This window comes from Dendronephthya gigantea, unplaced genomic scaffold, assembly GCF_004324835.1.
Source record: "Dendronephthya gigantea isolate DGI-Jeju-01 unplaced genomic scaffold, DenGig_1.0 000051F, whole genome shotgun sequence".
Lineage (NCBI taxonomy): Eukaryota > Metazoa > Cnidaria > Anthozoa > Malacalcyonacea > Nephtheidae > Dendronephthya > Dendronephthya gigantea.
Genome location: NW_021163061.1, coordinates 1,142,009 through 1,152,262, shown reverse-complemented (window position 1 = coordinate 1,152,262; position 10,254 = coordinate 1,142,009). Strand labels below are relative to the sequence as shown.

General features: G+C 36.4%; 5 protein-coding genes across 8 annotated transcripts; 2 read left to right on the top strand and 3 right to left on the bottom strand.

Annotated features, from left to right (window-relative positions):
• The first annotated feature begins 30 nt into the window (after positions 1–30).
• LOC114528667 (tetracycline resistance protein, class H-like) lies at positions 31–3,023 on the top strand. 3 transcript variants are annotated; one of them, XM_028550342.1, is made up of 2 exons: positions 31–300; positions 1,706–3,023. In XM_028550342.1, the coding sequence occupies exon 2, from the start codon at positions 1,725–1,727 to the stop codon at positions 2,964–2,966; it is 1,242 nt and encodes a 413-aa protein (XP_028406143.1). In that variant the 5' UTR covers positions 31–300; positions 1,706–1,724; the 3' UTR covers positions 2,967–3,023. The 3 variants fall into 3 exon arrangements, with proteins under 3 accessions (XP_028406143.1, XP_028406142.1, XP_028406140.1); XM_028550341.1 differs by having other exon boundaries at positions 32–300; positions 1,703–3,023; XM_028550339.1 differs by lacking the exon at positions 31–300 and adding an exon at positions 322–422 and having other exon boundaries at positions 1,703–3,023.
• Positions 3,024–3,781: 758 nt separating this feature from the next.
• On the top strand, positions 3,782–4,868 carry LOC114528675 (40S ribosomal protein S20). Its single transcript, XM_028550353.1, has 4 exons — positions 3,782–3,890; positions 4,055–4,148; positions 4,397–4,596; positions 4,748–4,868. The coding sequence occupies exons 1-4, from the start codon at positions 3,888–3,890 to the stop codon at positions 4,802–4,804; spliced, it is 354 nt and encodes a 117-aa protein (XP_028406154.1). The 5' UTR covers positions 3,782–3,887; the 3' UTR covers positions 4,805–4,868.
• Positions 4,869–5,062: 194 nt separating this feature from the next.
• Positions 5,063–6,785, bottom strand: LOC114528668. Its single transcript, XM_028550343.1, has 2 exons — positions 6,622–6,785; positions 5,063–6,294 (listed from the first exon to the last, which is right to left on the bottom strand). Exons 1-2 carry the CDS (start codon positions 6,643–6,645, stop codon positions 5,401–5,403), a joined length of 918 nt encoding a protein of 305 aa, XP_028406144.1. The 5' UTR covers positions 6,646–6,785; the 3' UTR covers positions 5,063–5,400.
• A 48-nt stretch (positions 6,786–6,833) lies between these two features.
• On the bottom strand, positions 6,834–8,385 carry LOC114528671. 2 transcript variants are annotated; one of them, XM_028550347.1, is made up of 2 exons: positions 8,252–8,385; positions 6,834–7,943 (listed from the first exon to the last, which is right to left on the bottom strand). In XM_028550347.1, exon 2 carries the CDS (start codon positions 7,938–7,940, stop codon positions 7,050–7,052), a length of 891 nt encoding a protein of 296 aa, XP_028406148.1. In that variant the 5' UTR covers positions 7,941–7,943; positions 8,252–8,385; the 3' UTR covers positions 6,834–7,049. The 2 variants fall into 2 exon arrangements, with proteins under 2 accessions (XP_028406148.1, XP_028406149.1); XM_028550348.1 differs by having other exon boundaries at positions 8,270–8,385.
• A 158-nt stretch (positions 8,386–8,543) lies between these two features.
• On the bottom strand, positions 8,544–10,200 carry LOC114528670. Its single transcript, XM_028550346.1, has 2 exons — positions 9,930–10,200; positions 8,544–9,628 (listed from the first exon to the last, which is right to left on the bottom strand). The coding sequence occupies exon 2, from the start codon at positions 9,623–9,625 to the stop codon at positions 8,729–8,731; it is 897 nt and encodes a 298-aa protein (XP_028406147.1). The 5' UTR covers positions 9,626–9,628; positions 9,930–10,200; the 3' UTR covers positions 8,544–8,728.
• Positions 10,201–10,254: the final 54 nt, after the last annotated feature.

The following is a 10,254-nucleotide window of genomic DNA, read 5'->3' as shown; positions in this document are numbered from 1 at the left end:
TGCTTGATAACACAACGGCAAAAGAAGCTGTCGTGACCAGTGTGTCTGGTGCAGCGTAATTCGCGTCCCTGGCTTCATTATCAAATTCATTGATGCGCCGTAAACAATATCAAGTTTCCTTTCTGCTTGATCGGGTGTCACTGAAGTGTACAAGCTTTGTCCTGAAAGACTTTAGATGCAAATAGCACACTCATGTGGTTTACATTTGTATATTTATCCTTTGATAACTGGGACGACGTGGAACCCTGAGAAATCTGATGAATATTTTTGGAAGTAAGCTTAGAGTTGTGAGCATTAAAGGTAAATTATCAATCGTACTTTATCTCACCCTAACATCAGACTTGCTAGTTGTCGGTATATTATACTGTTGTGACTGGTCGACTGAGAATATTAATAAACCTCGCCGTGTGGGACATGAATAGGTATGTTTTCAAGAATGGCTGATTTAATCATAAGTTTTGGTCGTTCGCGTTATGAAGAATATTCAGTTCAGACAAATTCATCGTTGTTTACCAAATGCTTGGCTTGATTTGGCTAAATACCTGTTTTTTATGATCTGTAATTGTAGAAATGGACAGCAAATAAAGCATATTCGCATGATATATACTGAGGTCAAATATTTATTGATGCGGCTTCTTTCATATTTGCTGTGGTGATGTTTTTGAGAGGTTGTGCGAAAGCTGATAAAGTGTTGGGATAGTGTTCTTTCAATCACTCCAAAATTGCCTGTTGTTCAGAGTAACCTGACCTAAACGTTAGTAGCTACTTCTAAATTAAGAATTCTCTAGTAATTTTTAGTTCAAAATTGTTAGTTTTATTGCTGTTCCGGCATTTTTACAACGGTTGAAAAATCCACTCTTCGACGGCTAGCAGCGCTAACCAGCCTTCGCACAAACAGCCCGAGCTGTTGTTCAGTTGTTGTGGTATAATTCTGTCCTACTCAGTCCTACTCACCAAGGGCGAGGAAATTTTTTATAGTTTATGATAATGCTACGCTTCACTTGAATAGAATTCCGAATCGTATCGTGTCTCATAAAAGCTTTTTCTTTGTTACTTCTCAAGCGTAACCAGCCAGTAACCATACACAACGCAAGCTATTATCTACAAGCGCAATTTTTTCCTCTCTGGGAGTCTCTGCATATCAGGAACAAACTGGAAGAAAATACCCCGTTGTTTTGAATGCGTTTATATGAACGAGCTATATATTCATTATCTATCCATTATCTATCCATCGTTGATCGATTGAGACTCATATGTACTTAATAAACTTATCAGTTTCTCTCCTCTAAGGTTAAAAACAGCAGAGCTCTAACGGAAATATCTGAGTATTCGCCCCTTACCTGATCAGCCGTGTATTGAGGTCCAGTACGGATCATCTCTTATTGATCCAATGTTACTACAGGCCGAAACCTAAACTAAACTAACTTTATTTATACTGGATAGCTCTATCAGTTCTAAACTGTTCTTCCTAGAGGTCCAGTAAGGATTATCTCTTATTGATCCAGTGCTACTACAGGAGGAAACCTAAACTACACTAACTTTATTTATACTGGATAGCTCTATCAGTTCTAAACTGTTCTTCCTAGAGGTCCAGTAAGGATCATCTCTTGTTGATCCAGCCATGTTTGATAGCTCCTCTATCTTTATCTATCAGTTCTAAGTTCTAACTGTATTGCCTAACATGATAACTTTCTTCTCTCAGCAGGATAAAAATCGTTGAAAACATGGCTTCAGTGTTCATGAAGAAAGGCGTTTTATTCTTCATCATATTGCGTTTCTTGGTCAGCGGTATCGAGGAGTACATGATCTTACCCACGGCATGGAAGTACATTCATTTCCTTGGGGAGAGCGAAATATACCTTGGTATCGTGTTGGCGGCCTACGGTGCGGCTGTTGTTGTATTTACACCACTTCTCAGCAAACTAACGGACAAATACCGCTGTCCAAAGCTCATGCTCTTGTTCTGCCATGCGTTGCGCATGTGCGGTAACGCCCTGTACGCGATATCACTATCACCGTTCTATGCTCTGATTGGTCGAATCCTGTGTGGAATATCTGCTGCCAGTGATGTTCTACTGTTGGGAGAACTCGGCAGGACTACCAAAGCAAAACACAGGGCAAACGTCTTCTTTCTTTTGGATGGAATCTACATTCTCGGCTGTGCGATGGGTCCAACACTTGCGACGATTTTTACATTCAATTTTAGCGTATCTGGCTGGAAGGTGATCCCGGAAAATTCGTCGGGATTTGTTCTGGCGGTGATTTGGCTGGTAATATTCATGATAACTCTGGTTTTACCGCGAGATTTCAGCCTAGACGAAGAGCTAAGCGATGCTCAACTTGTTTTAACTCCCAGTGGTTTTGCGGAATCGTTTGCCGAAGATGCGCAGAAAACGGCCGTTGACAGGAGCCAAATCTTGTGTCTTTTGAGTTACATATTCTTTATATGGTTCTTTTTATCCGTGACGGGATTTTACACCCCACTGTTTGCTTCGGAGTTGTTCAACTTCGGCCAGTTTCATATCAATTTGTTGTTTGGTAATGGACTATTGTTACAGCTTGTTTTGTTCCTTTTCTGCTATGTCATAAAAGAGAAGATAGACGAACGATTTTTACTGTTAATTGCGATGTTTCTTCAAGCAGTGCCACTCATCATTATGGGAACATTTGGACTCAACTGGAGTCATGAATATATGTTTCTTTTACTGGTTTTTATTCTGGTTGGCACCCCGCTGGTATCGTTCACCGTGGCAAGTTCATTGCTGTCCAAGATCACCCATCCGCAACTGACAGGGTACTATCAGCGTTTGGCTTACACAGCTCAACACATCGCGTTATTTTTGTCCCGAATTGTCGCTGCTTTCTTCTTTAAACGAACATTGCTGGCATGGCTGGGATTGCAGCTCGGTTTTCTGTGGCTAATGATAACTGTTTCATATACACTTGTTTTCTTCATGAAGTATTAACATGGAGCAATCGCTGTAAATATATATAGACGTGTTCGTAGTTTACAGCTGTTTCGCTGAGCGGTAGATGATAGTGCGACGATTCGACAACGTTATGACAGACTTATTCCATAGGCATGTCCTATCAAAAGGGGGGATAGCCGAATAGGTGACAAATAACTATATTAAAGGCGCTTGATTAAGGCAGTCTCTAATATGAAGATCGTGTGACATTACATTGTCTTGATTGTGGTCATATACTTGAGCATTTTACGCTTTGCAAAGCTTGTATGATTCATGTATGATACGATAAGTGTACGTCAGTCAGGGCCCTTTGAGTAGAATTTAATGCAAGGCCTGTTTCCAGGAATAAACGAAGAACAAACTGTACATCAATGCACTTGTAATCAAGTCTAGATTGGTCAATGAATATGGCTTTGATCCATGTTGAACAATTCGTAGAATTATAGAAAAGACTCCATCCCGTGTGAGATACTCATTTCTGCGCTCTACTTTTGTGCAAATTGTCATGATTAGAAATTTTCGCACGTTAGAATCGAAAAGTTGTTCAGTTTTTGATTGAGGAACAAAACATATCATCTTAGGAACTTATGAACTCATATGTTTTAAACCATACCCAAGTGAGAAAAAATTCTTAATTATTAGGCGAAAGGGAAATGCCTTGGGAGCGAGGTTAACTAACTTAACTTGTCACTGATCTTTATAAATTTGCGCAAGGCAGCGTTGAAATGGTTGAAATTAGCATTTTCTCCTGTTCAGGATACTTTATGTTATTATCATTTTACTGGCGCACTACTCCCGCAATGGTTTTTGGTCGAAGCTCTGACCACGTGTCTTCCTCTTCACTCTCAGCCATTTTAGTAAAAATTTTCTAACTGGTTCACCGCTGTTCTTTTGAGATTAAGTCGGCCAGAGTTTAAAATGGTACGCTTTTTAAACTAAAAACGAATAGTTCATCTTTTAAGGTTTCCATTGGTCGCCTTTTTGACCCGGGATACGTCTGTTTATACCTATTTTTCATTGCTTGAATTTGCCATCTATTTGCAAAATATTATTCTGTTGATAGACGGTGTGTTTTGTATTTGTAGTCTTTCAAGGATAAAGGAGGTCCCGAGGAGGAAGCCCAGATTCATAGAATCCGAATTACATTGACAAGCAGAAATGTTAAAAGTCTAGAGAAGGGTAAACTAAACAGAGTATTTTATTCAGTTGCCTGATACATGACTGTGTCATCACTGTTCATGAATCAAGTAATGATCCATTCAGTAAAAGTTCAAGTTCAGCTATTCAGCTTACCTCTTGTTAGCCAAACTTCCAAATAATCTAAAAGAAAGATCTCAGCTCTTAGCATTAGCCTCGCCATACGGAAAGACCAGCTTCTGACCCTAAGTAATGTTTCATATGTAAATTCAATTTCTTGATTTTTATAGTCTGCAGCGATCTGATCAAGGGTGCCAAGGAGAAGAAGCTCCAAGTGAAAGGTCCCGTACGTTTACCAACAAAACGTCTCCGAATCACAACAAGAAAAACACCCTGTGGTGAAGGCTCTAAGACTTGGGATAGATTTGAAATGAGGATTCATAAGCGATTGATTGATTTGCACAGTCCTTCTGAGATTGTGAAACAAATTGTATCCTTCATATGAGCCGAGCACAGAATATTCACATCATGTTGAAATTAATAGGCGGTAGCATTGAATTAGTTAAATCAATGTGATTGTGTTTTTGTTGGCCAAATTATTTAGATCTTATTCTGATGTTTCCTTGATGAAATCATTTTAGACATCAATCAGTATTGAGCCTGGTGTGGAAGTCGAGGTGACTATTGCTGATGCGTAGGTCCATGTGGATTCAACACCAATGGAATGGTTAAAATTCACAAATAAAAGTTGATTAAAAATTATCCAAAGTTTCCCAATTCTGTCTAGAGCTTTCTGTGGTCCATCCTTAGTTTTTCGTGCTTTTAAAGCACATTCTTTATTTTCCTAACTGGCTTTTTTTTTAATATCAAATTCAGCAACAAAACGTAATTTGTTTCAATTGCCTAACATTGCAGATATACCCAAACATAAACAAAATTATTAATGTTTTATTCCATTTAAATCTCAGTCTTATTTTGTATAAATCAATAAAAATTATGGTAAAATTAGCTTGTCCAACATCCACCACATACCTGTATAACAGACTGATCTAGAATTACCATGAACAGTTCTGTTGTGGTTTTTGTGGCAGATGAACATGTTTCTCAGTGGGCCTTGTGTTTGTTTTTCCACAAATATATGGTCTTATATGAAACATACATTACTCAATCTCTTTGGCAAACTGAAAGATGTGTCCTACAACATATTTATTTGTTCTAATTCCTTATGGTTATACTTGTTGTTGAATACTGTCAGTTAACAACAATTTATGATAGTCTAGAATAATGTCTGTCCTCATAATTTTGACTTGTGCCATGTTGAATAAGCTTGCTTGATTAGTTCTTTGTTTATGCTGGGGAAATAATCCTCAAATGCTTGAAATATCTCTGCTTTTGATTTCAGAACAATCTTTTTCAGTGTCTTGTCTTCTTTTTCAACATACAAAATATCACCAAATACCATAATAGTTTTGCCACCTGGAAATCTGGATACACGTGGGTCAACCTTGTGAAGGAAACGAGATAAAACCTGAGGAAGCGAATCTGTAAAGGTTTGGCAATCTGTCATATCTTCCATTTTAAATTCAAAGAATCTTCTCCATTTTCCTTGAATGAAATCAACCTCTTTTGGTGGATCATTACGGGCCATCAGATCTCCTTTACCATGCATGCGAAGAATTTTACCATCATGTTTGATAAACTTGTATTCAAGATATGAATTCTGGTAAATAGGTGACTCCTTGTTAAAATTTAATGGGATTGCTTCAAATGAAGGCAAGCCCAAACCACAGTCAACAAGATGATGGTCACCTGCATTAATGAGATCTTTTACAATCACAATTGCATGGAAATTAAGAGAACTGTTTGTTAAACATGCTGGGCAAACAAGGTTAGAAAATCCCAGAGCTGTTAGTAGTCGTGAAGTAAACAAATTGATAACTGTGCAATTGCCCCCATCCCCTGACACACAAATGTGATCACCTTCATCTAATGTGGGCAGCTTTCGTGTTTCTGGAGGTATGAATGCAAGATTTCGTACAAATAAAAGATGAAATGGCACCCTCTCATGAATGGTTACAATCAGTTTGTTCAGAAATTTTTCACGATTATTCTGGATGTCTTCTGCCACATCTTTCATTTGCCAAGAATCTTCGAGGAATCTGATCGCTTCTTTCTTTGTTAACATGTTCTTGAAAAGAAAAAACTAGTTTAGGGCAAGCATTATATACGAATACTTTGATAAATATTATTCAACACAATAGCTACATTCCCAAACACTTAACTCCTCAAGATGGAGAAACCCACCGAAATAATACACGTCTAAAAAACTCTGAACCTATATTGTAATTTATATTCCAATCAAGCCATTCTTTAGTAGTTCTAACATTTACCTAAGCAATGAAAACGATTACAATTGTATAATGCACTTTATGTCTGTTTTAAATATTTGCACGGTCGCAAATCGCAGTATTTTTTGTAATGAGCGCTATGAAATAATCTCTTTTAAACTAAATACCTTTGTATTAGTATATATGGACATGGTATGGAGACAAAGTTCAAATGTAAATGTCTGCAGGAATTTGTAACTTCCTCTTTCTTTACCAATCAGAATTACTCAGCAATAAAACTGTAAAAGTAATGTTTGATAGTTATGCTTATCAAAACATTGATGTCGTCAAAAATTTTGTCATTAAATTAAAGTGGTATAATATAATTAATTGCATTTGATTACTTTGGTAAAACAAGAGTAGCAGCCCTATTTTACATAATATATCTTTTGCTGACTATTACACATCAAATCATCCATGACCTTCCATGTTAATTCTTTCTAATTCTATATGGTTATACTTTCCATGTTTGGGTACTGTCAGGCATTGATTATGAACAGTTTATGGTAGCTTAAAAGAATTATAAGATTATACTGTCTAAAATATGAATGTCTATTCATAATTTTGACTTGTGCCATGTTGAATAAGCTTGCTTGATTAGTTCTTTGTTTATGCTGGGAAAATAATCCTCAAATGCTTGAAATATTTCTTCTTTCGATTTCAAAATAATTTTTTTCAGTGTCTTGTCTTCATTTTGAACATACAAAATATCACCAAATAGCATAACAGTTTTGCCAGCAGGGTATCTGGCTGCACGTGGGTCAACCTTGCGAAGGAAACGAGATAAAACCTGAGGAAGCGAATCTGCAAATGTTTGGCATTCTGTCATATCCTCAATATTAAATTCATAGAATCTTCTCCATTTTCCTTGAATAAAATCAAGCTCTTTTGGTGGATCATTACGGACCATCAGATCTCCTTTACCATGCATGCGAAGAATTTTACCATCATGTTTGATAAACTTATATTCAAGAAATGAATTCTGGTAAACAGGTGATTCCTTGTTAAAATTTAATGGAATTGCTTCAAATGCAGGCAGGCCTAAACTGCAGTCAACAAGGTGATGGTCACCTGCATTAATGAGATCTTTTACAATCACAATTGCATGGAAATTAAGAGAACTGCTTGTTACATATGCTCGGCAAACAAAGTTAGAAAATCCGAGAGCTGTTAGGAGTCGTGAAATAAACAAGTTGACAATTGTACAATTGCCACCATCCCCTGACATACAAATGTGATCACCTTCATCTAATGTGGGCAGCTTTCGTGTTTCTGGAGGCATATATGCAAGATTACATATGAAAAAAAGATGAAATGGCACCCTCTCATGAACGGTTACAATCAGTTTGTTTAGAAATTTTTCACGGTCATTCTGTATTTCTTCTGCCACATCTTTCATTTCCCAAGAATCTTCAAGGAATTTGATCGCTTCTTTCTTTGTTAACATGTTCTTGAAACGAGAAAACTCGTTTATGGCAACTGGCAAGCATTATGATTAATGAACAATGAAAAACCCATGTCTAAACAATTCTGAACCTACTAGTTCTAATTTATATTCCAATCAAGCCGTTCTTTATTAACAAAACCATTTTTGATTTTTAAAGCAATGCATGAAAACGCGATTTAATGCAATTGTATAATGAATGCACTTGAGTCCTAATGACTAATAAATCTCCTGATTCATTTAAATATTTGCACATGCAATCGCAGAGGTCTTTTGTACTCGCGTTAAGGAATAATCTCATTTGAACTAAATACCTTTGTATTGATAAGTACCGGTGCTTGATAACAGCTGACATCCAAAAATTGGCAAGAATTCAAGAAATAATATATGGACGAAGTAAGGACGTTGTATGCTGACAAAGTCCAAAAGTAAATGTTGGGAAATTTGTAACTTCCTCTTTCTTGACCAATCACAATTGCTCAGCAAGAAACTGTGAAAGCAATATTTGATAGTTCTGCTTATCAAAACATTGAGGTTGGTCATCAAAGTGGTAAAAATAATTTTCAGTTGATTACTTTGGTAAAATAAAACATAACAGCCCCATTTTACATGATATATTTTTTATTACAAACCAATCATCCATGACCCACATGTTAATTTTTGTAATTTCTATATGGTTATACTTTCCATGTTTGGCTAATGTCAGTCAATGAACAGTTTATGGTAGCTAAGCTACGGTAGCTTGGAATAATTGTGTGATTATTGTGCAAAGTACTTAATCAAATGTCTATTCATAATTTTGACTTGTGCCATGTTGAATAAGCTTCCTTAATTAGTTCTTTGTCAATGCTGGGGAAATAATCCTCAAATGCCTGAAATATCTCTTCTTTTGAATTCAAAAAGATTGTTTTCAGTGTCTTGTCTTCTTTTTCAACATACAATATATCACCATACAGCAAAATAGCTTTGCCACCAGGAAACCTGGCTGCACGTGGGTCAAACTTGCGAAGAAAACGAGATGCATAAAATGGTACTAATTCTGCAAAGCTTTGCCATTCCATCATATTCTCAATATTAAATGAATAGAATCTTCTCCATTTTCCTTGAATGAAATCAACCTCTTTTGGTGGATCATTACGGACCATCAAATCTCCTTTACCATGCATGCGAAGGACTCTACCATCATGTTTGATAAACTTGTATTCAAGAAAGGAATTCTGGTAAATAGGTGACTCCTTGTTAAAGTTTAATGAGATTGCTTGAAACGTGGGCAGGCCCAAACCACCATCAATGAGGTGACGATCGCCCACATTGATCAAGTCTTTAACAATCACAATTAAATGTGAATTAAAGACATTACTTGTTACAACTGCTAGACTAACAGAGGTAGAAAGTCCAAGTGCCTCAAGAAGACGTGAAATAAACAAGTTGATAAATGTGCAGTTGCCTCCATTTCCCGACATACATGTGTGATCAACCTCATCTAATGTAGGAAACTTGCTTGCTTGTTTTTCTTGAAGCATAAATGCAAGATTACGTACGAATAAAGTTTGAAAAGGCACCCTCTCGTGAATGGTAACCATCAGCTTGTTTAGAAATTTTTCACGGTCATTCAGGAGCTCTTCGGCAACATCTTTCATTTGCCAAGAATCTTCAAGGAATTTGATCGCTTCTTCCTTTGTTAGCATGTTCTTGAAACAAGAAAACTAGTTTAGGGCAACTGGCAAGCATTATAAACAAAGAAAAACCCATGTCTAAACAATCATGAACCTACTAGTTCTAATTTATATTCCAATCAAGCCGTTCTTTATTAACAAAACCATTTTTGATTTTTAAAGCAATGAAAACGATTTAGTAATGCAATTGTATAATGAATGCACTTGAGTCCTAATGACTAATAAATCTCCTGATTCATTTAAATATTTGCACATGCAATCGCAGAGGTCTTTTGTACTCGCGTTAAGGAATAATCTCATTTGAACTAAATAATACCTTTGTATTGATAAGTACCGCTCCTTGATAACAGTTGACATCCAAAAATTGGCAAGAATTCAAGAAATAATATGTGGACGAAGTAAGGACATTGTATGCTGACAAAGTCCAAAAGTAAATGTTGGGAAATTTGTAACTTCCTCTTTGTTGGCCAATCAGAATTGCTCAGCAAGAAACTGTGAAAGCAATATTTGATAGTTCTGCTTATCAAAACATTGAGGTTGGTCATCAAAGTGGTAAAAATAATTTTCAGTTGATTACTTTGGTAAAATAAAACATAACAGCCCCATTTTACACGATATATTTTTTATTACAAATCCAATCA

Coding starts and splice junctions, on each gene's coding strand:
- LOC114528675 (XM_028550353.1), top strand. Junction 4,149..4,396: donor TGTTAAAAGTCTAGAGAAGG/GTAAACTAAACA, acceptor TGATTTTTATAG/TCTGCAGCGATCTGATCAAG. Junction 4,597..4,747: donor CTGAGATTGTGAAACAAATT/GTATCCTTCATA, acceptor AAATCATTTTAG/ACATCAATCAGTATTGAGCC.
- LOC114528670 (XM_028550346.1), bottom strand. CDS start 9,625: ATGCTAACAAAGGAAGAAGCGATCAAATTCCTTGAAGATTCTTGGCAA.
- LOC114528668 (XM_028550343.1), bottom strand. CDS start 6,645: ATGTCCATATATACTAATACAAAG. Junction 6,295..6,621: donor CCATATATACTAATACAAAG/GTATTTAGTTTA, acceptor TTTCTTTTCAAG/AACATGTTAACAAAGAAAGA.
- LOC114528671 (XM_028550347.1), bottom strand. CDS start 7,940: ATGTTAACAAAGAAAGAAGCGATCAAATTCCTTGAAGATTCTTGGGAA.